The 25,175-nt window shown below is 43.4% G+C and overlaps 1 protein-coding gene across 4 annotated transcripts in view; it reads left to right on the plus strand.

Moving 5' to 3' along the window:
* The window catches only part of LOC135697715 (cationic amino acid transporter 2), a 64,025-nt gene that overhangs the window by 26,330 nt on the left and 12,520 nt on the right, over window positions 1-25,175 (plus strand). For 3 of the 4 annotated variants that reach the window (XM_065217505.1, XM_065217506.1, XM_065217507.1), the window contains 6 exons: window positions 17,309-17,600; window positions 17,662-17,946; window positions 18,094-18,820; window positions 18,878-19,068; window positions 19,125-19,400; window positions 19,551-21,365. In XM_065217505.1, coding sequence (XP_065073577.1) covers window positions 17,360-17,600; window positions 17,662-17,946; window positions 18,094-18,820; window positions 18,878-19,068; window positions 19,125-19,400; window positions 19,551-21,265 — 3,435 coding nt within the window. In that variant the 5' untranslated portion in view covers window positions 17,309-17,359 and the 3' untranslated portion in view covers window positions 21,266-21,365. The remainder of the gene's footprint in view (window positions 1-17,308; window positions 17,601-17,661; window positions 17,947-18,093; window positions 18,821-18,877; window positions 19,069-19,124; window positions 19,401-19,550; window positions 21,366-25,175) is intronic. The other variant, XM_065217508.1, reaches the window with a different exon arrangement.

Below are 25,175 nucleotides of genomic sequence, written 5' to 3' on the forward strand. Positions count from 1 at the left end.
CTGATGACCCTGCCGGTGCTAGAGTCTCCTTATTTCACTTAAGCCCGTAGGCTTTCACTTTACTATTAGACTTTCTTCCGGTGTCGGAACACCTACACTGTGAGTTCTTATAGCACTATTGCTCCTCTCTGGAGCCACCATATGTTCGCGACGCGCGTGTCACGTTCATCAGACGAAGCCGAAGGGGCTTCGTCCTTTATTATTATTTTTCGAGAGGAACTCGCAATCCGCGAAGGATCACGCGGCGAACTTTCGGCGTGCGGTTATTCACAGACCAGACCGGAGGAAGGGGTTCGAATGCCTCACGGAGGATCCTAATCGAATTGGTAGGTTTCGACTGGCTTCGAGCTCGTCGTTCCAACAGCAGGAACCGATACCACTTGAAGCGAGATTCGCCTACTTTCGAACAGGATTCCTTAGGACTTGGCTGAGTGCTCTACGGTTGGGATATGGTTGGACGGTAGCTGCCCAGCTCAGATGGGGGCAGTAGCGCGATTCCAACAGATACACCAGCGGTAAACCTGATCAGCCTAGTCGGGGAGTGCCCAAACTCTGAAACGGGTTCCGACCAATAAAGGTGCTCGGCCGGTACTTGCCCAGCTCAGATGGGGGCAGTAGCGTCGATTCCGAGGAAACTCTTATTGGAAACGGATTACCGCGAGAGAGTTTGATAGGCTGGAGGCGAAGAGTGTTATTGAGGTGATATGTAGGAGTAAGGGTGGACCTGGCGACAAGTCCGTACACTTGGATAGGATAGTGAAAACTGAATATATTTTGGTTGTATCAAAACGCTTTTATAGCGTCCCTTAGACCTAAGTTTTGGGCGTCGGTGCCCACGTACGCATGTGCGTCTATCTTCCCGCACAGGGGTTCTAGACGCACTTTCTTCCTAATTCTAGATTTCCCTTGGTCACGCATCCTAGTAGGGGAACGTTTTCATTTTTAACTTTTATGACCCAAGTTCTCGCGCCTCGCTGGTGCATGTAAATTACTTTAAATCAATCCGCACCAGGCTTCCTGTTTACATTGGCCCGCTCCCCAGATCTAGCCTATAGCTTGGATGCGTACGCATGCATCGCTGCCTATCTAGGCCTAAGTGCATTTTTCCATTGATTTTGCTCTCTGCGGTGGAAGCGTCGCTAGCTCGGTTTTATTGCCCTTTGTGTTTTTGGAAGGATGCCGAACGCAAGATTGTCCCTTGGGACGATTTCATTGCTTTCTATTAATGCTTCAACTATCCTTCCCAAGACTGGTTCTATTACGATAATTCGTTTATCTTGGCGTTGTTACGCATCTTTTTAGGGAACCAGATTTTATTACCTTTGCGCCAGGCTCGCATTGCCGGGCGCACCGAGCTCCATGCGACCGATTCATTACCATTCCATTCACATAGCACGCGGACTGCCTTGGCATCGAGCGTCTAATACACCGCAGCGCTGCACGCATTGCAGGGCTGCATATGGTTCACCGTGGAGCGAAGAAAGTGGAAAGTAAATGCGTACTGATTCTATATGCGTCAGCCAGATCTGGCGGTGTGGCATGTTTACTTCTCGTTTACGAGGCGTGAGTTAGGGTAGGTTTGGTCTTGACTTTGTGCTTCTTGCACCTTTCTTAGACAAATTTCTTGCTTTCGCTTATTTCCCGTACGAGGGCGGTGACCTATCGTGGGAACTTGAAAATGCATAATGAATTGCGATATTTTACGTTGCATCTGCAACAGAATCTAATTTAGGAATGAGACTTTGACAATTCCACTGTAGAACAGTGATCAAATCCCCGACCTCGTTTGGAAAATTATGCACCGAAGGAAATGATTGCTGCAAGGAGGGGCCACTTCAATGTCAATTGCTTCAAGAGGGTCTTCACAGAAGGAAGCATTGCCAGAACAATGCTTTTGAGAGGATCAGAAATATTGAAGTACTTGAGAATATCGTCCACAATTTTATCAAATGAGAACAACCCGGATGAAGAAGGGGCTTCTTTTCTTAAAAATGGGCCATCAGGGGTTTTTGATGTCCCCGGGAGAGATGGAAAGTTCTGGTTATAGTCAGTTCTGCGGAAACCAGGAGGAGTTGAAACTTCCTTTTTTCCATCACTCCTTGATTTGGGCAAGCTGATTTGGGGTTCCTTATCTGCAACTTTCCGCGAACGGATGCGTTTTCGTTTCCGTGCAGAACCTTCCGGAAAACTGAAAGAAACTCCCTCCTCAGCCAAGTCAGACTCAGACTCGTCATCAGACAAAACAGCAAAGGGATTTTTGTCGTTGGTTGATGGTGTGGCTGTCTTTAGCATTGCTGCAAAAGACTGCCTGGAACGCTCCTTAAGAGAGCGTTCTAGTATCTCCCCGCGTTGTTTGTACGTTAATTTGTACCTGCCTGACAAAAATCTGTATAATTTCTTTATTGAGATCTTAGCATGCATCTCCCTTGAGTTCATTCCAAGTTCAGAAAGAGTTTGTTCAAGGTTTGCAATCTTGAAAAGTGAAGTTTGATTTCCAAAGAATTTATTAAATTGAACATTTGTTTGTGCACGCCGACTGAGGTTCTAGAATGCTAAGAGAAGAGGAGACAATACGGGGGCGAAAACGAACCACTTTTCTGTCAAACGCGAACCAGCTCGTGATTGGCCAATTTGTAGTGCGTAAGATAGAGATAGAGATAGAGATAGATATAGATATATATATATATATATATATATATATATAGATAGAGATAGAGATAGAGATAGAGATAAAAGAGGAAGGAGCCAGGTGTCTCCTCTTCCTCTTAGCTAGAATGCTGCGAAGCTGTTCAACTTTAACAGAAAAAGAAAGCCAGCAGTCTCTTCGTCGCATCGATTTGGTCGATTGAAGCTGATATTGTGTTGTGACGCGGTGGTTGTTCAGTAGTTGCGTTAGTGGCGTTTTCAATTGAAAAGTAGAGCCATGTTGTAAGCTACGGATATATTGGTTTAGACTACTTTCACAATTTAATGTAGTTTTAAGCTTATGTCACCAAAAACGACCAATTATCTAATTTCTATTCCGATTTTGAATTTGTATCAAAATTTCTATAATTTAAATGTGAACTAAAGAGCTGCTCAAAAGAATCAGCTCCCCTTTGTGAGCTGGACGGGTCTGACCCGCTCAGTCAGATTAGCTGTTTTGTCCACCTCTAATTTATTTACCGCCTATTTATGGAAAGCTAACTATGCAAATTACTTACCAGACAATAAGTTTCTACCTGTATCAGTTACCTACACTCTTAATTTCTATATTTAAAGATTTCACTCCCATACCTCACGGTACAACATTTTTAAATCTGCATTATACGATGACTTTGAAGATGGCTGCGAGAGGTCATGTTTCATAGGCCTATAACCACCCAGGATTTGTACAATTGCATATGATATGCTAAAGGGTGATACGGTCAAAATTTGGTCAATATCAACTTGACGTATTTCTTTCAATTTTTCATTTAAAAAACCTGAACACCCCTCATTTTGAAGGTGTGTGTGTGTAGAATGTTGCTCCTATTTTGATTTTGGAATTCACTCTTCAGTTGTCAAAATGCCGTCCAAGCAAGAAGAGCAGCGTATCAAAATGTTGCTCGCGCATCGCGAAAATCCGAGCTACTCGCACGCAAAGTTGGCAAAATCGCTAAAAGTTGCCAAATCAATCGTTACAAATGTAATTAAAGTGTTTGGGGAACGTTTGTCGACAGCCAGGAAGTCTGGATCGGGGGGAAATCGAAAACCGGAAGCCGCTGAGACGACAAAGAGAGTTGCCGGTAGTTTCAAGCGAAACCCTAACCTCTCTCTCCGAGATGCCGCAAATAAGCTGGGTGTATCGTCTACAACCGTGCATCGAGCCAAAAAACGAGCCGGACTATCGACTTACAAGAAGGTAGTGACTCCAAATCGCGATGATAAACAAAATACGACGGCCAAAGCGCGATCCCGGAGGCTGTACACGACGATGCTGACGAAGTTTGACTGCGTGGTAATGGACGACGAAACCTACGTCAAAGCCGACTACAAGCAGCTTCCGGGACAGGAGTTTTATACGGCAAAAGGAAGGGGAAAGGTAGCAGATGTTTTCAAGCACATGAAACTGTCAAAGTTCGCAAAGAAATATCTGGTTTGGCAAGCCATCTGTACCTGTGGCTTGAAAAGCAGCATTTTCATAGCTTCCGGGACTGTCAACCAAGAAATTTACGTGAAAGAGTGTTTGAATAAACGTCTGCTGCCTTTCCTGAAGAGACACGGTTGTTCCGTACTGTTTTGGCTGGATTTGGCATCTTGCCATTACGGTAAAAAGGCCATGGAGTGGTACGCCGCCAACAACGTGCAGGTGGTTCCCAAGGACAAGAACCCTCCCAACACGCCAGAGCTCCGCCCAATTGAGAAATACTGGGCTATTGTCAAGCGGAACCTAAAGAAGACCAAAAAAAAAACTGCTAAGGGCGAGCAGCAGTTCAAGGCATACTGGCTTTCTGCGGCGAAGAAGGTGGACAAGGTGGCTGTACAAAATCTGATGGCAGGGGTCAAGCGTAAGGCCCGGCAATTCGGATTTGGAAAAGCGGAAGCCTAACTGAATATTTTTCCTGAATTTTATACTAATTGAACTTGAAAAAGAAATTTAATTTGATTTTTTAAATAAACGATTTCACCGATTTACACGCGTTTTCCCTTGACCAAATTTTGACCGTATCACCCTTTATGCTAATTGGTAAAACTGCATGCTTGTATGTACATATTATGATTTATATGTTTGATACTCATTTATCTCAACTGATGAAAATATACTCTACCTGAATGAGTCGTCCTTTACCCTACGAAAATTCATCGGAGCCATATAATCTTTTATTGGTGTGTTCCACATGAAATTATAGAATAGCAGGAGTCATAATGATCAACATGAAAAGCCGTGAACCAAAATTCGGTTCAACTTAGACCATAGAGCATTATTTGAAACGGTTTATCTCGACCCATGTCAAGTCAAAATAGACAGATTCAAAATACGGCTGATCCTGTTTCAAATTTATAGTGTAGTAATGCACAGAAGAGTATAGATTGTTATCGCTGTCGGAAAAAAATAACTCCTGTTTTGTTAGTACAGTATCATACGATTAACTAAAGAAATGGCATGTTTTGGCCTTTGAGTTGCATTTGCCGCCAGTATACACACTTAGAAATAACTAATGTGTAAAACGTGACGGAATCCATCTTTGACATAAAAGATGAGACTTGAGACGTAAACAAACATGTCATGTAATTTTAAGTGCTCCGAGACTGAAAAGTGCGTTGCTCGACGAAAATTACGTTTGATTAAGCTATATTTCGCGTCCGTTATGACTCAAATTTATGCCAAAATTGACGCTCGTATATGTCACTCTCAGAGCACCTAAATTTACACGAATTTTTCTAAGTGTGTATTACATTTGTATAGCAATCGATAGCTCATTAAGCCGAGCATTACGCTACACTTTTTGCTTCAATTCGTTTGTGTCGTATTTACCCTTTTTAACGCATGTCAGTTGATCCTACATCTATGAAAAAAAAAATCACTTTAATCGACCGCGATCGGGGTAAAGAGTGATCGGGTTACGAAAGATGACAGATACCCATCTGCCAACGCTAATGGTGGAACACACAACAACAAATTCAGATTGTGTTTTTCTGTGTGCAGAGGAGGGTAATGCGATGCTCAACTAGTGTAACTAACCGCCTTTGAGTGCTCATGATGCAGTGAGCCGCCAATAGAAGTGCGAATGGGAAAAACTTGGATGTTCATCAAATGTTATTCCAAGTCGGTATAAACACGTGTATGACAGACTGCAGCGCGCATCTCGAAACAGAGTGTTAGGTTGGCCGACCGACGGTGAGGAACGAAGCCATTCATTTTCCCAATTTTGCTACGCACCCCCTCGGACCAGTCGGATAGTAGTGGTGGGGAAGCGCGAAAAATACGTGATCTAATCGGTGATCGTGGGCGAGCGATTACCAGAGTGACAAACGACGTAAGTCGTCGGATGTATATATGGACCTACATACCACCAGGCCAATTACTGTACGAGGAGTTTGATAACACTTCGGAACTCAGTAACTTTGTTGTTTAACAGAAAGTCAATTAAGAATGTTTGTTGTTATTCGCTATCGCAGAGTAATTTTGCGCGAACGATTGCTTCGAGTGCCATTTGTGAGAACGGTGACTCACTCGAGCAACTCGGTTCAACATTCATCCTGCTCGTGGTGAGGGATAGCCGTACAGTAGCGTGAACGATACCCCGGGACTGATCGGTTGTAACGTCCAGGCCAGCACAGACTGCTCGGCGTCCTTGTACCGGGTTCGAAAACCGCACGCGGACAAAAGTCCCGTGTTATCGCGAAGCAACGTTAACCGCTGCAGTCTCAGTCCGTCAGCACCGGCATTTATCAGCTGCTCATATTCCTCCGCAACAAACCGAGTGAGTTTGTGCGGTGGAGTGGTCACGGTTCACTCAATGTTTAAAGCGTGGTCAATCACTTGTGAGGTGGTGTTCTTCTGGGTTACACACTCACTCTCGCCGCGCCGCACAGTGATGCCGTAATAAGTAAACAACTTCAGAAGCAAATAGCAACCGAGTAATCGATCCATTGTTTTTCGCTTGGAGTCACTCTCGTCTGTGTCTGGGCAATGGAATCGAAGGAGAACTTTTGCTGCCTCAGTAGAACGCAACGGATTATTCCACTGTCAATAATTACAATATCAGTGTGACCGTCTGTTTTGTCAAGTTCAATCGAGCTTTGTTCCAAATGGAGTGATAGATTTGGGTCAATCGAGGCAGGCGCAGAGAAAGCGTAACGGAATGTTCGGAATTTTGTTTACTGGTATTTAGTCTTGGTATAGATTGTAGATTTTATTGGGTTAAATTGGACCGATGAAGGATATGACTGAGCTATCTCATTGAATTAATCGATTCTCAGCGTTCCCCCACCGTACGGTCAAGCTCGCTCAACATCGCTTCTTTTCATGTACTTTACACTTAGTGCGGGATCTCGAATCCTAGGTTGAGAAGACAGAAAGACAACCAAACAGTATGGATTAGCTCTATAGAGCATATATGCATACCGCATTATCCGCATTGTCGACCTTGATGTTGAGTGGAGAGTGCGGTCCTCACTGGGTGTGCAGATGCACCCGATTGTACTGATATCTAAAAAGCAGCAGGTCGTCATAACTGGCCTTCATTCACCGGCAAAATATTTATAACTCGTGCTTGGTGGCCTCACAATTCGATCTTGAATGCTGTACCTTATCATCAATGAAATTAGAAATTAATATGAATAGCACTTTGAGAGAGGAGGTGGATTGAGTATGGAAACGATCAACAAGTAAGGATGCTGGATTGAAATCCGGCATGACATAGAAACTGCGGCGCACCCTGCAACTCGTGAAAATGTGTTGAGCTTTTGGGTCGATTTCTTCACCTGCGCCTACTAGGTTTATCTATAAGCGTCCGTTACACTCATCTAAATATTGACATAAGCAGGAGAAATATTGTCAGTAATATCGATGATTTAACGAAGGGACTCTATCGAAAATGCAGAGAAGTTTTTCTTTTGCAGTCGTTAAATGCGCTCGTGATGAGTAGATCGAAAGAAGATTGATTAAGATTCTGTACATTTCCTGCAAAAAGATGCATCGCGAGTAGATGGATATAGATGCGTGAAATGAAAAAAACAAGGGATGTGTCCGAAGCACGACCGCATTATTGACGTAGGACTACGAGATTATTTTTTGCTTAATAACACTAGTTTAAAGTATATTTGAACTTTGTACGCTGGAGATCAGTTACCATGTAAAATCATGTGTTGAATCCAAAAATGTATTCAGAAAAAAATCTCAGTATGATAGTTTTCTAGATACAGCTAAAAACTACAAGGGACAGCCCTTTGGGGTTGTACGCAATGGTGACGTAGGACTACGTGGTCTTATAAAATAAATGTTATTTGTTAACATCAGCAGGAGCGTGTGTTTTGTGTAGGAATAGGAATTTGAGCGGGGTTCTCCCTGTTTATACTCTTTAGTATGACGCGCTTGACATAGATGGCCCACAGCAACTTACGAAGAGCTACTGATTCCGATGAATAGCGGTGCGGCTTCTTCCTTCTTTTATGGATGTTCATGTGCGCTGCAGCTCGCTGCTTGCAGGCAGCCTTTCGTTGTGTACTGGAGAACAATGCTCAACGCCACTTTTCGGACGTTGGTTCAAAATTTCATCCACTCGCGCACTAATGTGGACAGTTCTAACGGCAGATTCTGGTCTGGTTTCTCGGACCAACACTAGGAGCACGAAGGAGGCAATTCTTCACTTCTTCGGCTACCACACAACCGACGGACACTCGCGACCTACCAATCCCATGCAGTCGAGAACGCATATATCTAATGGCGGGATTGGGGACCAGCTCGGCGGCAATTAATACGCACGCCACGTGCAGGTTTCGGGACACTTCGTCCGAACACCAGAATTACGCACTACCAAGACTGGGTTTTGCTTCTTCTGGCCAGGTTAACAGCCCGTTTCACTCGCCACACTAGGCGTCACACACGCGAAGGCAAAAATCTGTTCTTTCCTTTTTTAACACTCGACTTTATTCCGCGCGTCCGTACTATCGAAAAGGTTTTCCACAAAAGAGACCCCATCAAGCGATCGAGCGCCTATTTATCTTATCCCTCGCTCGCAATTAGAGGACTGAACTTCCTTCCCACTCACTTTTGCCAACCCTTGAGGGTGGTAGTTGTCTACTCGAGCAGTTTTGGTAGCGGACGGCGCTCAAATAGGCGAGTTTATTTTAAATATTATAACAATTACTAGTTCTAGCTCCTATCTTTCAAACAATTACTATAATGGGTATATATCAATTTAATGGGACATGCTCTAATGTTACCAATTCAACTTTGAAATCTGTGCTAGGGAAATCGCTTTTCGCAGGCAATTGGTGATAATTTCAATTATTATAGTAACAGTTTCACATTCGTGCAATTTTCAATATTTACATCTTGAAAAATGATAAATTCAAAAATGATTTAGATGCGTAGAAATATTTCTGATCGGTTGGTGATAAAATTATTAATATTGGTCCAGGGGCAGCAGAGTTATTAACGTTCAAAATCTTTAATAATTTTGTTAAATGTTCCATTTTTGGTTTTCACAAAGTGTACCCCCATATAGAAATCACAGACATAGTCCTACGTCGAAAATAAAATTTCACTCAAACAAAGTTTGTTTACTAAAATACAAATATCTCCGGCTGTAATGAATCTACGTCAATTATTTTAACGCCAAACTAAAGATAAGAAAATTTGCTTTCGCTCAAATGGAATTTATTTTTCAGTTATTAAAATTCTATTGTTGCCACAACCACTACAAAAAAAAATATTTACCTAGGCAAAAAATAAAAAGAAAATATATAAACAAACTATTAATTTACAACAACACCACTAGTCTTACTGAAAAATGATGTCCAGAAGATCGAAAGTGAATTTCCCTCTCAATTTAGCGTCAACATAATTGACAAAGCTTTATTACGGCCGGAGATATTTGTATTGTAGAAATCAAACTTTTTTAAGTGAAATATCGTTTTAAAGCTGTACCTAGAAAACTATCATAATGAGATTTTTGACTACATTTTTGGATTCAGCGTACGATTTTACATAAGGATCATAGGTCAAACATTGAAGTTTATTTTTGACGTAGGACTGCGGTTGTGATTTCTATATGGGGGTACACATTGTGAAATCCAAAAATGGAATATTTAACGATATTATGAAAGATTTTGAAAATTAATAACTCAGCTGCCCCTGGACCAATTTCAATAATTTTATCACCAACCGATCAGTAATATCTCTACGCATCAATAGCAATGCTTTCGGATGTTAATTTTAAGCAAGAAGTGAAAAAGTGGTAAAATTCAAGCATTGTCCAAAAGCGTTTAAATAACTAACAAATCCACCAATAACATACATGCATATGGTGCTTCCCCAACACAGTCATCAGAGAATCGTTTCGAGACGAAACATGTCGATGTAGCATTGCTCCTTCCCCAACACTGCCATCAGAGAGTCGTTAGTAGACGAAACAAGTTGAATTGGCATTCGCCTCCAATCTTCGGGCGTGTGTCAATAGGGAGGATGCAACTGCATAACATTTTGCACACTCATCGCCATATTTAGAACCACACAAAATGCTCTCCAGAGTTGTAATCTTGTAACCAAACTTGGAAGCAGGGATGCAAGTGATTTTGATCGATCGATAATAAGACGTCTTTAGGCTCTACAAATTGGCCATGAGCCCAAGGATTTTTCTTTAACTTCTGAGAACTTCGTTAAACTTCAAAGACTTCTGAAAAGTTCAGGAAACATCTTAGAAATTGAGGCAACTTAGTAGAAATTCAGGGAGCTTCATAGAGCTTCAGACAAATTCGTAGAAACAAGGAACTTGAAAAAATTCTAAAAACAGCGTAGAAGTGGAAAATTTATTTAAGTTTGAGGAGCATCGTAGAAGTCAATGGAACAATATTTTATTTCAGGGATGCTCATTATTGATCAGCAACCTCTATTTAATTTTGGGACCATTTTTTTTAAGCCTCACGGACTTGAAATAGTTGTAGAAATTGGGTTGTTTAAATTCGAAAAATACACCGATTTTTATAAATCATCTGATAGAGTCTAGTTTTCTGAGAACAACGATATTTCTATCGATTCCGTAGACATCCATCTCGATTTTTAAATCAAGATTTAAATTTTTGATCGTTGACAGCTTGCTCCCATACAAAGGCCTACCAAGGGGCGCTAAGATGTTGATTTTTGCTAATGTAATCGTACTTATGTAAAACAGTTCCAGTGTACCAAAATTGATTAAATTTTGGTTTCGGTTCCATTTTTAATGCAGATAACGATTCACCTCAATACCCCTAAGTAACCCAATTACGAACAAATTCAAGAAATTTCGTTCGTGGAACTTTGCGAAAAATCAACCAGAAACGTAGAAATGCAGCAAACTTTGTAGAAGTTTTGCGAATTTCGTAGCATTTTGAGGAGCTGCTTAAAACTTTATATAAGTTCACGGAATTTTGTAGAAGAGATCTTATCTCAAAAAAGCTGCATGAACTTCTTGCAGGTTTTGGCAACTCCATTAAATTTCAAGGAACGGCGCCGCGGTGCCCGTGTTAGGAAGTACTGAGTTACAGGATATTCTTTCAGACATATTTTTCAAAGAATTCAGGTTGATCAAGTTCTGAGGATCTCCAACTTTTTAAAAATTCACATTTTCTTTCAAGACTGTAGGTTGTTCAGGAAATATTAAAAACTTTTCCAGCTAATTGAATCTGATGGAATCTTGAATGATGAATCTATATTTTATGGACATGTTTGTACATGCTCTACAAGGAAGACCCATGTCTTGGTGATTTAGCTATTTTGTCAAGAATTAGCGCTCCATGAATTAGCTGAATTCCGGACATAAATTTCAACGAAGAGATGGAGATTTCTACATATACTTAATGTAGTTGCCTTGACGCAATTTGATTGAATAGCATCTTTGCGAGTTTTATTTAACCGTAGTTTAGCAAAATAAAAAAAAAATCAACAAGCACCCCTAGTGTTGAAGATGAAGCGACTGAAGGCTCCAGCAAGCCATGAATTAGTGGCTAAGAGCGTGTTTAATAGGTTTCAATAAAATTTTCATTCTGTTCTTGACCGTCGATGAAACAAGTTCATTTCATTCTTCGGTCCGACCTACGGCATATTCCCATAGGTTATGGGCCTTAGTGAAGAAAATTCAAGAAGCTGTTCAAGCGAAAGTTTTTTCCACCATATAATCAAGATTTTTTCACGTTCCCGGTATGGACGGAAGCAAGTTCGGTCTGGAAAAGCTGAAGAGTGGCGGATACGAATGTTGGCAATTCAAGGTGGAAATGCTGTTGGTAAGAGAAAATCTCTGGAAGCACGTTACGGAGGCCGCTCCTGAACCTCTAACGAACGCATGGAAAGAAGGAGATGCCAAAGCACGGGCCATGATCGTTTTCCTCGTAGACGACAGTCAGCACCTGCTGATCCGGAACATCAAGACCGCCATGGAGACTCGGAACGAGTTGAAGAAACATCACCAGAAGACGACGATGTCCACTCGTGTCTCGTACCTGAAAAAGCTATGCAAAGCTGAGTATAACGACGACGGGGACATGGAAGGTCATCTTTTCCGGATGGAACAACTGTTCGCAAGCCTCGCGAACGCGGGCCAGGATCTCGAATCCAGCCTGAAAGTGGCGATGATATTGATGAATCTACGTTACGGTCGGCCAGTAGATGGAAATAATGTGAAAATGATAATGACGTTTTGCTAGCTGTCAAATCGTATGGAATATTTTTTAGTACATCATCACTTTTGTGGTTCTGGATTTCAAACCTAGGTGTCGCATCAGTTTTGCGTAGATTCATCAATTGAAGAGGATGCCTGCCTGACTCTTTCGATACCCTAACTACTGCGTTGGAAAGCCGTTCTGACGAGGAGCTCACCATGGAACTGGTGAAACGTAAATTGCTGGATGAAGCACAGAATCGTGCTGAAAAATTTCATCGTGGAGAGTCCATTCTGCGTGCTGGTGGCGACAAGAAGATTGTGTGCCACAACTGTCATAAACCCGGACACATGAAGCGAGCATGCCCAGCGGCAAGAGCTGGTGACGGAAGAGCAAGCAGCAATTCGAAGCCGAAGAAAAGTCAAGGTTCAAAAGCGAAGATTGGCAAGGCGAACCCGTTTGCGTTTATGGCTACTACGACCGAAAATAAATCGAAGGTTTGGATCGTCGATTCTGGAGCAACGTCCCAGATGTGCTGCAACCGTTCGTTTTACGATGAGAAGCTCGGGGATTTCCATCACGTTGGCCGATGGAAACGAGACGTTGGTGAAAGGCATCGTATCTGGCCGCATGTTTTGCCAAAACGAGGAAGGAGAACAGCAAGAAGTTATCCTGTCCGACGTGTAATACGTTCCAAATTTGGAATCGAACCTGATTTCTGTTGGAAGACTGGTTGCCAAGGGAGCAGAGGTTGTTTTCTCTGGTTGCCGTGGTAGCGTGATCCAACGTAACGGAGTCGTAGCAGCCGTAGCGAAGAAAATTGGTGGGCTGTACCAGTTGAAGTTTGCGGAAGAGCGCGGTATGCATGCGTCATACCACAAAAAGGACTGCATCCACCATTGGCATCGGAAGTAAGGTCATCGTGATCCCGAAGCAATTCAGCAAGCTGTGCGGGAGAATTTGGCGACGGGCGTGACCATCCACAAGTGTGAAGTGTTCAAGACATGTGAGTGCTGTGTCAAGAAGACTCGATCGACAATCAGCAAGGATCCTGGATATAGTGCACACGGATATCTGCGGTCCAATGAACACGCTATCGCCTGGCGGTGCACGATATTTCCTTACGATGATCGACGATTTCAGTCGATACACCATGGTGTATTTCCTCAAAAGAAAGTCGGAAGCTGCGGAAATAATAGAGGATTACGTGAGTATGGTGCACAATCGATTCGGAAGAAATCCAACGGTTATTCGCTCGGACCAGGGAGGTGAATATAAATCGAAGCGTTTGAGACGATTCTACAGGGAGAATGGAATAGCGCCCCAGTATACGGCGGGATATGCACCGGAGCAAAACGGAGTCGCGGAGAGGAAAAACCGGTTGATTGTCGAAATGGCTAGGTGCATGCTGATCGACGCTAAGATGGGCTACCAGTTCTGAACGGAAGCGGTCAACACGGCCGTGCACCTGGAGAATATACTTCCATCACGGTCCATCGAGAAAACATCTTTCGAGCATTCGTTTGGGAAGAAACCGGATTACGGACGATTGCATATTTTTGGTTGCACTGCGTTCGTTCACGTTCCTGATGAGAAGCGAAGCAAGCTGGCGAAGGCGGAAAAGTTAACATTCGTCGGTTATTCCGAGAATTACAAGGCGTTCCGGTTCATCGATAAAGCAACGAAGAAGGTTATAGTCAGCCGTGATGTTCGATTCGTTAAAATAGAGGATGATATCGAAAACGAAGGTTCAACGTCACCGAGTATTGTGGAATACGAGTCTGAAGTATCCCAGAAAACTCCAGAAGGGGAAGAAGAATCCGATGATAACGAGTCGGCTCAGGAGGAGTGTGAGTCAGATACCTCGTCGTATGACTCAACATGCGACGGCATTGATGAGGGCAACGAATACGAAAGCGATACTGCAGCTGTGGAAACGCCACTCCGGCGTTCGACCAGAAATACGAGGGGACAGATACCGGTTCGTTATCCAGAAACCACTGGAATGGCACGCAGGCTTGTGGCGGAACCAAGGACATTCGCTGAGGCAATGAACGGGCCAGAGGTGGAACAATGGCGTACGGCGATGGATGAAGAGATCAAATCGTTGAAGGAAGCGAAACTGCCCGCAGACAGCAAAGCAGTCGGCAGTAAATGGATATTCAAGCACAAACTCGATGAGGACGGCAACATAGTGCGGTACAAGGCGCGTCTGGTTGCGCAAGGATTTTCCCAGAAGTATGGAACGGACTTCGACGAAGTGTTCGCCCCGGTGGTGCGGCAGGTAACATTTAGGACACTGCTGACGTGCGGACGTGAAGACCGTCTATCTCCACGGCGATCTGGACGAAACGATTTTCATGCCAGGCTACGAAGCTGGTGGTGTGAATGCGGTATATCTGTTGCAGAAAAGCTTGTACGGCCTCAAACAAGCGGGAAATGTTTGGAACAACAAACTGGACGGCGTATTAAAGGATCTTGGTTTCACACAGTCAGCAAATGATCCATGTTTGTACGTGCGACGTCGAGGCAATTCACGTATTTAGTCATCTACGTGGACGTTATGGTCATCGCTTGCCACACCGAAGAGGAGTACAACGAGTTCATCGCAGCCCTTAACCGTAGCTTTACGGTAACATCGTTGGGAGACATCCGCCATTTCCTGGACATCCAAGTGCAATACAACGAGAAGGAGTTTTCTCTCAACCAACGGGCTTACATCCAGAAGTTGTTGGAGCGTTTTGGGTTGACTGACGCAAAGTCCTCGAAGATTCCTTTCCTGTCGAACAACCACCAGTACTCAAGTTTGGTTGGTGGTTTGTTGTACGTGGCAGTAAACACTCGACCGGACATCGCGGTCAGCGTATCGATTCTTGGAAGATCGGTGAGCTGCCCATCACAAGCGGATTGGACGGAAGCGAAACGGATACTTTGATACCTCAAGTTCACCAACGACCACGATCTTGTACTTGGATCAGGAGGAGCTGTCATGGAGGTTTACGTCGACACTGACTGAGCCGGCGATGTGAAGACCCGGGAGTCGAATTCTGGATTTCTGGTAATGTTTGGTGGTGGTCCAATCCACTGGGCATCCCGGAAGCAGACATGTGTTGCTTTGAGCAGAACAGAAACTGAGTTTGTGGTACTCGCTGAGTGTTGCAAAGAGTTACAATGGATTGACCGACTGTTGCAAGATTTCTCCGTTGTCATGACGAAACCGATCCAAACTACTAGTAGTAGTAGTAGTAGTAGTAGTAGTAGTAGTAGTAGTAGTAGTAGTAGTAGTAGTAGTAGTAGTAGTAGTAGTAGTAGTAGTAGTAGTAGTAGTAGTAGTAGTAGTAGTAGTAGTAGTAGTAGTAGTAGTAGTAGTAGTAGTAGTAGTAGTAGTAGTAGTAGTAGTAGTAGTAGTAGTAGTAGTAGTAGTAGTAGTAGTAGTAGTAGTAGTAGTAGTAGTAGTAGTAGTAGTAGTAGTAGTAGTAGTAGTAGTAGTAGTAGTAGTAGTAGTAGTAGTAGTAGTAGTAGTAGTAGTAGTAGTAGTAGTAGTAGTAGTAGTAGTAGTAGTAGTAGTAGTAGTAGTAGTAGTAGTAGTAGTAGTAGTAGTAGTAGTAGTAGTAGTAGTAGTAGTAGTAGTAGTAGTAGTAGTAGTAGTAGTAGTAGTAGTAGTAGTAGTAGTAGTAGTAGTAGTAGTAGTAGTAGTAGTAGTAGTAGTAGTAGTAGTGGTAGATATTGATAAATAAAAGTAGCGCTTTCTTGAAAAACACGAGAAACAGAAATGCTCCCCTGTACCGAGGGGTGTTTCGATCGTCTCAAAAAATCGGATTCATAAAATTTAGACTAAAATAAACATCTTCAAATTTGGTCAAAATCAAAAGAGGTTAATTTCACGTGCCTCAAACACTTGGAGCGGAATGAATCGAGCAGAAAACATCAAATAAATCCATGATTACAGCGTTAACAGATTATGCGTTTGGTACGATTTTTTTAGCTCAAAAGCTACCAAACGAAGTCAATAAAAATGCGTGATATGTTTGCACCCATTATTCTCAAAAACAAAAGAATCGAATCAATTGTTATCTTTTTCCGATAGGCCAAAGTGAATTCAATGGCGATTCAATGACGTTTTAATGAGTTAGCCCGAATTTAGATTCCGTAGGTCGAGTATGGGGTCAAGAAGCAGTGTTAGATTTTTAACAATATTTCAACAATTAGTTACTCTTACATCAAATCTTACGGTACGTACGCAAAGGTAAATACATTTAGAAGTCATCTCCAGCAAAAACATTTAATTTTGTGAAAAAAAATCCGCTCGAAAAATAGAGGTAAAGCGCGGGTTGTGCTTAGTAGGCCCAAAATTAGAGTCTAAAAAAAACATAAGACCAAGATGTCTGAAAATCTGCGACCCACAAGTCCAATGAATTATAGTGGAATAGATTACCAAAACGGTCGACGACAAAGGTGTTCGCTCGGTGTCCGCAGTGTTTCTACAATAAACTATAAATTTGATAATAATTTTTCATGCAAAGTAATGTCATATCCGATATTGTAGTCATCCCATACACATACATTCTCAAATCCTCCAATATTTATGTGGATCACGTGAGCTACCTACCTGACCTTCCCTGACATCGCTCCAGTTTCGTCTTTCCACCATTAGCTATTGCTATTGTCCATTCCGCAAAAACACATCACAATAATAGACAACCTCAATCAGTGTGACTCCGCCAAGCACACATACCTTTCTTCCTTATCAGCACTGTGCAAAAAACCTCAACCCCATAAGCCTTGCATTAATCATACCGCAAATACAAAGATGTGCTCATGATAACGCCTCCTCCTGCTCTTCCTACCCTCATCCACATAATGTGATTGTAGACGACGATGATAATGGCAAACACGTATCAATTTCGCACTCAGATAACGGCCCACTACCGGGGCTATCATACTAATACCTTTTTATGATCCTTTCCTTTCCCGATTACCTTTATAGGCATTTATCACAAGCCCCGAATCGTCGGCTTAGTCATCACCGGCACCTAATATGTCAGCCCCTTCGTGCTGGAAGATCCTAACGCGGAAGAAAATACTCTCCCTCGACAGTGATGGATCGGACAATGGCAAGCTGGGACGGATATTGAATACGTTCGATCTGACCGCCCTCGGTGTCGGAGCTACCCTCGGAGTGGGGGTATACGTTCTGGCCGGACATGTCTCGAAGGACCAAGCAGGACCCTCGGTTGTGCTGTCTTTCCTTATAGCGGCCGCTGCCTCCTTTCTAGCTGGTAGGTGACTAACTTGGTGGTTTCTTAGGGTTTGAATTTCATAAATTTTGTTCCAATGCAGGCCTTTGCTACGCAGAATTCGGAGCCCGAGTACCAAAGTCCGGTTCGGCATACATCTACAGCTATGTATGCATCGGCGAGTTTATGGCCTTCATCATCGGTTGGAACCTGATGCTGGAGTACATCATCGGTTCGGCAAGCGTTTCGCGGGGGCTGAGTCTGTACATCGACACGTTGGCCAACGATACGATGAAGATACGCTTCCGGGAGATTGCCCCCATGGAGTGGGACTTTATGTCCAGCTATTTCGATTTCTTCGGGTTTTCGGTGGCGATCTTATTGGGAGGTGAGTTGAACTGAATTTTAGTAAAGACGCTGATTTTGTTAGTCAGACACTTGGATTGTCTTTTTAAAGATGGATTCTAAAATATGTCACACATCACTCTTATCAAATTGTTTAATGCTTAAATTGAATCATATTCTCCATTGATAGTCGCCCTGGCCTTCGGCCTCAAGAAGTCAACCATGGTGAACAACTTCTTCACGGTGCTGAACATCGGGATAGTGCTGTTTGTTATCATTGCGGGAGCGATCAACGCGGACATCTCCAACTGGCACATCAATCCGGCCAACGTGTCTTCGATCTACAACGTGGGAGAAGGCGGGTTTTTCCCGTTTGGGTTCGAGGGCACCCTAAGGGGAGCGGCGACATGCTTTTTTGGATTTGTAGGCTTTGACTGTATTGCTACGACCGGAGAGGAAGTTCGGAATCCTCGGAAGGCGATTCCTAGGGCGATTCTATTATCGTTGTGCACGATCTTCTTGGCATACTTTGGAGTGTCGACAGTGCTGACACTGATGTGGCCCTACTACAAACAGGATGTCAACGCCCCACTTCCGTTTGTGTTCAACGAAATCGGATGGACATTTGCCAAGTGGACAGTGGCAATCGGTGGAATTATCGGACTCGTAGCCAGCCTGTTCGGTGCGATGTTCCCTCAACCAAGAATCATTTACGCAATGGCACAGGATGGACTGGTTTTTCGAGCTTTGGGTGACGTTAGCCATCGGTTCAAGACTCCAGTGTTTGGAACGCTCTGTGCTGCCCTTCTAACCGGAACGATGGCCGGTTTGTTCGATTTGAAAGCTCTAGTCAATATGCTGTCGATTGGTACGCTGATGGCGTACACCGTAGTAGCGATCTCAATACTCATTCTTAGGTAAGGAGACATGTTCAGGATGAAGATGGATGCTAAAATTGACTGACTTTTTCGCAGATTTTCCGAAGCTCCCAAAACTGACTCCATTCCATCAACCAGTAAGCAAGCGTTCGAATCTTCAAATCTTCTGAAGTCCGGTGACCGAATGACAGGATCCGCCTTCATGAAACAACTTTTCAACGTATCCTGCCTCAGGATACCTTCCCACGCATCGACCAGTGTTGTCGGAGTGCTGGTTACCCTATATTGTGAGTATTGTCTGACATTGTCTTCAGTTAAAAACATGTATCAAGCTTCTTGACAGGCGTCGTAGCCCTGGCCCTCTCCTTGACGATCTTCTACGCCAAGCAACCACTGTATGATCTGGAACCATGGGCATTAACGCTGGCCGGCATTCTTCTCGGTTTACTGCTGCTGGTACTGCTACTGATATCGATTCAACCGCGGGAAACGGCCGAGGCACCATTCAAAGTTCCCTTCGTACCACTGCTGCCCGCAATCAGTATTTTCGTCAACATCTACCTGATGCTGATGCTGGACGTCTACACATGGATCCGCTTTGGGATCTGGATGGCAATCGGTAAGTCTGCCCCTTAGCTCTTTCTCAAGAAAAATTAGATCAAAACTAACACCTGTACTAAAAACAAAATCATAGTAGTACTGCATGCTGCATGCTCTAACGTACACTAATCCATGCTCCCACTATTTTCCGTCACTATCCGAAACTCAGGTCTACCTATGTACGTAGCATGTGTATATTTCGGTAATAAAAGCCTAAAGAGTGATACCAAACAGGCGCAGAGTCCCCGACCTAGTCAAAATGGGCACCTGCATTGTTCAGAAGGGGTAGAAAACGGAGGTTTTGAGAATAGCGAAATCTCGACGACAATCACGTCAAACGGGTACTACTCACAAAATCTAAGTGCCGTAATCAATGGTGGGGATGAAAAGCAACTGAAGCTGATTCCCGTGGCAGGAGTGGAAAGGCCAAAGATTGACAAGGAGGAAGAAGTTGTTCAAACCAAAGCTAAGTCGAGAACTCCATCTCCAAAGAGCAGCATAGACGAGATCGTAGCCCTTTCCGAACTGTCCGATCTAGTGACCGAGAAGGTTGAACCGAATGGTAAGGCCTACTTTGTGGAGGATGTGAACGAGAAAAATTCCGATCAATCGATCGAGGAAACCAGCAAAGCCATCGCCATCTTGGATGATATATTGAATGATGAGGAGAAAACGATGGACAATGTGTATCGATCGTTGGACGACGAGTCATTAGCTAGTCCGGTGTTCCGGGAGCAGTCGGTAATTGCAGATATCCATCGTGAGGATGAGATCTCAATGCCACCCTTTGAAGAATCTCCCGTGGAACCGATTCAGGAGGAATCTCCACCATCTCCTATAAAGCTGGATCCTCCACCAATACGTGCGAGGGCAGCATTCGTAGTTGGGCAAGACGAGAAGCGTACCGCGGATTCAGACGAGGAAGAAATTCACTACAATCGGCTGGACAGTCAAAAGCAGAAACAATTTATGACTCGGTTGAGTACCCTGTTGATCAATCCTAAGCAAATGCCAGTCAAAAAAAAGAACACAAAATCAACAACGGACGAAAGTGCTGAAAGTCCTGAGCTAAAACGCAGCAACAGTGAACCTAGTTTTCTTCTACTCATAGAAAACAATGTGAACAACGAAAGCGAGACTGACAGTCCGGAAAGATCTCCGAACGAAACCGTACCTCCTCCTCCAAAGTTTGATGAAGCCCTCTTCAACACCATCAAGCCCGAGAGTGAGCTGGAGAAGGTGCAAAGCCCCCAACCGGACATCACAGCCGAAAGCCCAGTTCCTGCAGCACCCAAATTTGATCCGGTGTTCTACAACACCCTAGGTCGTGAGAAATCCAAACGGTCCACTATACTCTCCCCACCGATAACTACCTCAGGCTACAGCGAAGTAACGCTTCGGAAGCTCAATCCGCAGTCTACACCTCCGGCCGTGGACAGCAGAACCCCCGACGACGATGAAGAGTCTTCGGACAATCCTCGCGAAGCGTTCAAGTCCAAACTGGAACAACTACTGTCACGAGGACCAGCACCAAATATTCGCCCAAAAACCTTACCTCCTCTAGTGCTAGACCGACAAGCGGCCTTAAATCCCACCCCGGAGTCGTTGTCGTCGTCGGAAGCACAGCTACCCACCTCCAATGGTGCTGAACCACCTGCCAATACAAACCCCTCCACGCCCAGCAACTTTCGGGCGTTGGCAAAAACCTTCGACACAACCAAGAAGAAGCAGAAGCTGATCTTTGACGATGTTCTGAAGGAGATCAATCCGGACACTCGACCCAGCAGCATACGAAGCTCGCTCGAACATCGAATGTCGTTTTCTGAGTTCAAGAACGGCCTCAAGAAGACGGTGCCTTCGAAACAGTTCCTGCCCGATGCGTGATCCATGGTTGGTGTTATTGTTCAAGAGATGCTCTATTTATAACTTTCATTGGATGCTCACATTACGCCGGATGCGAAATGGATCAGGATGGCAGCGAGAGGTACGATAGTGGATTGGATCTTGTTGTTGGACATTGTTGTAGCATTCAAATCTGGTTGTGATGAAATTATGGTCAACTTTTGAGGTTCTATGGATTAGGTTCTGAGGACTTGGGGATTATTCAAGAGGCATTGTTGCTCGTGTTTGAAGGCTTTATGAGTAAACTTCCGAGATGAGTCAACTCCGGAATACAGACAAGATTCTTATATTACGGTTAAACTTACCATATAGGATTAGAGCTAATTGGGGACAAATTCTTATTGTAGGGTTATTATTGGCCCCTTTTTGGAAAAAAATAACATCCGGAAAGTCACATGTCTGGTCCTTCGGAAGACCCGGAACATCCGGAAAAGTGGTCAATTCATGAAACTGATCCTAGAGCTCCACGTTTTTTTTTTTCAAAACCACTCATAAACGCCCTTTCAGAATAAATTCGGATTTGTGACCCAAATATGGACCCTGGGCACTTCATAATGGTCCAGCGGAAGATCCGAAACACCCGTAAAAGTGGTAAGTTCTGTGGGTGGCGACTCTATTTACGATGCAAGAAAGATTGTGTTTTGCTGTGGCTAGCTGTGCGCACGCTGAGTACATAGAAAGAAGATTGATGACGATTCTGAAGATTTCCTGCAAAAAGATGATGCACGATACAAGTAGATGCGAGAAATGAAAGAAGATTTTTCGAAGATTGTGTAACAGGTGAGGTACTCTCTGCCCAGCACTTATGAGACCCCCCTCTACACTGCCTTAGGGTCGGCATACACGTGTGACTATCGTGGCCAAGGAACCACTCAAATACTTTTAACACACCCTGATGAACTTTCACACAGGTTTCTTTTATTTCCCTAAACCCACTTTATTATCAGCTATCTCCTACCTTAGCCTTCACAAGTTCTTCCTTCGTCTTCCGTCGTCCGCTACACCTTCAACTTCACTTTCTCCTTTCTTTTGATTCTGTCCTTCGTCCCTCGGTTTCGACTGTGGGTAGCCCAGTCGATTCACTTCTTACCACTTCACTCTCCTCTCCTCCTTCGAGTGCTCCCACGGTACCGTTTGCTGAGCCGTTCCCGCCGAGGGGGGCGACTCTATCTACGATGCAGAAAAGATTGTGTTTTGTTGTGGCTAGCTGCACATACGCTGAGTAGATAGAAGGAAGATTTATGTCGATTTTGAAGATTTCCTGCAAAAATTTGAAGCACGATGCAAGTAGATGCGCAAAATGATAGATGATTTTTCGAAGATTGATTCGCTAGTATGAGATTTTTTGAGCATCTAGAATTGAGATTTAGATGTGTCGCCCCCCTCGGTTCCCGCACGGTATAACGAGTCCACGACGCACCGTGGTCCAGATCTGTAAAAACCCGGTCAAAAGTGATTATCTCACGAACGATGCATTTTAGACATGTAGTGTCTTCAGGAAAGTCTCTGGATATGAAAAGCCCCTTCTTATGACATTGACAGATCAATGATTAATCCCCCTAGAAGTGAGATCGAAAATTTATTTTTGTCAAAGTTTCATATTTTGGATCGGTGTCTTCGGCAAAGTTTTAGAAAATATCATCACAAGAAACTTTGTTGAAGACACTAGGTGTCCATTTCTTTACCCTATTGAAATATGGAACGTTTTTTATAGAAACCCCCTTAATTTAAGTTTTTGCTCTATAACAATGTTCATTCAACTGCTACAGGCTTAAAATGTTCTACAAAATTTTTTAAAACATCAAAACACACAAAATTTCTGAACATTATAGGATACTAAATTGCATAATAGGTCAGTTATTATTGATTTTTCCGAAAAAATAATAATTTTTGGCCACTTAATTATGATTTACTACCATTCTCCACGAAATCTGCATAACGTTTTTGGTGCAACGTACATAGCATGCGTTGCTTTTTTGTGTACCCTTCGGTCTTTCAAAATCACATGGTTTTGAGTCCGCACGTGTTTTTCGAGAGATTAAAATTCCAGTATCCAAATCGTGTGCTTGAAGCCGAAATTTAGCAGGTTTGTTTATCCCTTCTTATCATTTGAATAGTGAATTAATTACGTTTTTCATAGAATGAAGCCATTTTCTTCAACGCGACGGAAGCTGCTAGAAATTATCCGTGAGAAATCAGCTTTTAATAGAGATGAGCAGCCACGTCACTTCTTATGTGTTGAATTGCGTTTGTTCATTGAATGCAACAAATCCAACGGATCTCATCATTCAACATGTTCGAAGCATAATTTCATCATTTTGTGGTATGTTTTGATTATTAATACTAACTACCAATAGCTTAAGACCCATTCAATATATCTGAAATAGACAAGCTTTATGAGCGATGGGACAAATGTCACAGAAAATTTTCTGCTTTTGAAGCTAAGTATAGTAAGTGGCTTGATGAGGATGTTTTGTTTTATATCGAGGATACTTCTGTGGAAATGAAGGAAAAGGAGGCGAATAAAGGTCGGTCATCTGTGGCTTTCGAGAATTCGTCAGCTCGCAGTAAGCGGCGGAAAACAGAGACACTCAGAGAGCAGCATAGTGGTGCAGAGTTGCTGCATGCAGCTGCCATGCAGTTCAGAACCGTTGGGAATGAGTCTGCAGCAAAGCTGCTTCAATTTGTTGCTGAAAATCCTCAAAAAGCCAGTGATTTTCTTGATGCGTACAAGAATACAGAGATGCATTCATTGCCTGTCAAACTGACTCCTGAGGAAGGTGTTTCATTGATCATTGAAGCTGATCTAAGTAAAAATCAATATAATTTGCTTAGGTCTGTTGGAAAAGCGCACCATGCTGACATTTTCCCTGCATATAATGTGGTACTAGAGGCCAAGAAAAAAGCGTACCCCCCAGCAGAAGCTATCACAGTATCTAAAACAAGTGCAGAAGTTAAGCTCCAGGATTTGGTAGACTTGGACGCTAAAAGGATCGCGGAACACTTGGAAAGTGAAGGATTGTTGGAAAATTCAATTGAGATGAGATTGGAGTTGCTGCATAAGTGGGGCTGTGATGGCAGTAGTGGGCACTCACAGTATAAACAGTCGATTTCCTCCGAGTCTTCAGATGATAGCTCTGTACTGTTGACAGCTATAGTGCCACTACAGTTGAGAACTATCAATGAATCCGGTCCTCCAATCACCATTTGGACAAATCCTGCGCCCTCGTCAACAAGGTTTTGCAAGCCTATCCACATACAATTCATAAAAGAAAATAAAATAACCTTGAAGCGTGAAGAACAGTATGTATATGACCAAATTGCGTCACTGCAGCCATCCATGGTACAACTGAAAAATGGAAATGAGTTGAAAATATATCATCGTCTCAGTATGACCATGATTGACGGAAAAGCTCGAACCATCCTGACGGATACGTCATCGATGGCTACCTGCTATGCCTGTGGAGCAACTCCATCCGCAATGGCTGTGGATCAAGTGTTATTGCGACCAGTAAACGCTTCAACATTTAAATACGGAATTACAGTTCTTCATGCACGGATTCGCTTTCTGGAGCTAGAGTTGCATGTTTCCTACAAAATGGAGCTTAAAAAATGGAGCGTAAACCAGCAATTGTATAAAGAAAGGAAAGAGATGATCCAGAAACGATTAAAGGAAGAACTGGGATTGCTCGTCGATGTTGTCAAGCCAGGAAGCGGAACTACCAATGATGGCAATACGGCTCGCAAATTTTTTGATAATATTTCCATTGTGGCAGATATCACTGGGTTCGACAGAGAAGTTATGGAGCGATTCTCGGTGATTTTAACTACTCTAGCCTGTGGTCGCGAAATTGATACCGAGTTCAGAATATTCGCACTGGAGACAGCCCGT

This window comes from Ochlerotatus camptorhynchus, unplaced genomic scaffold (assembly GCF_037179485.1).
Source record: "Ochlerotatus camptorhynchus isolate MF236.1 unplaced genomic scaffold, CSIRO-AGI_Acam_v1.1 ptg000077l, whole genome shotgun sequence".
In the NCBI taxonomy this organism is placed as follows: domain Eukaryota; kingdom Metazoa; phylum Arthropoda; class Insecta; order Diptera; family Culicidae; genus Ochlerotatus; species Ochlerotatus camptorhynchus.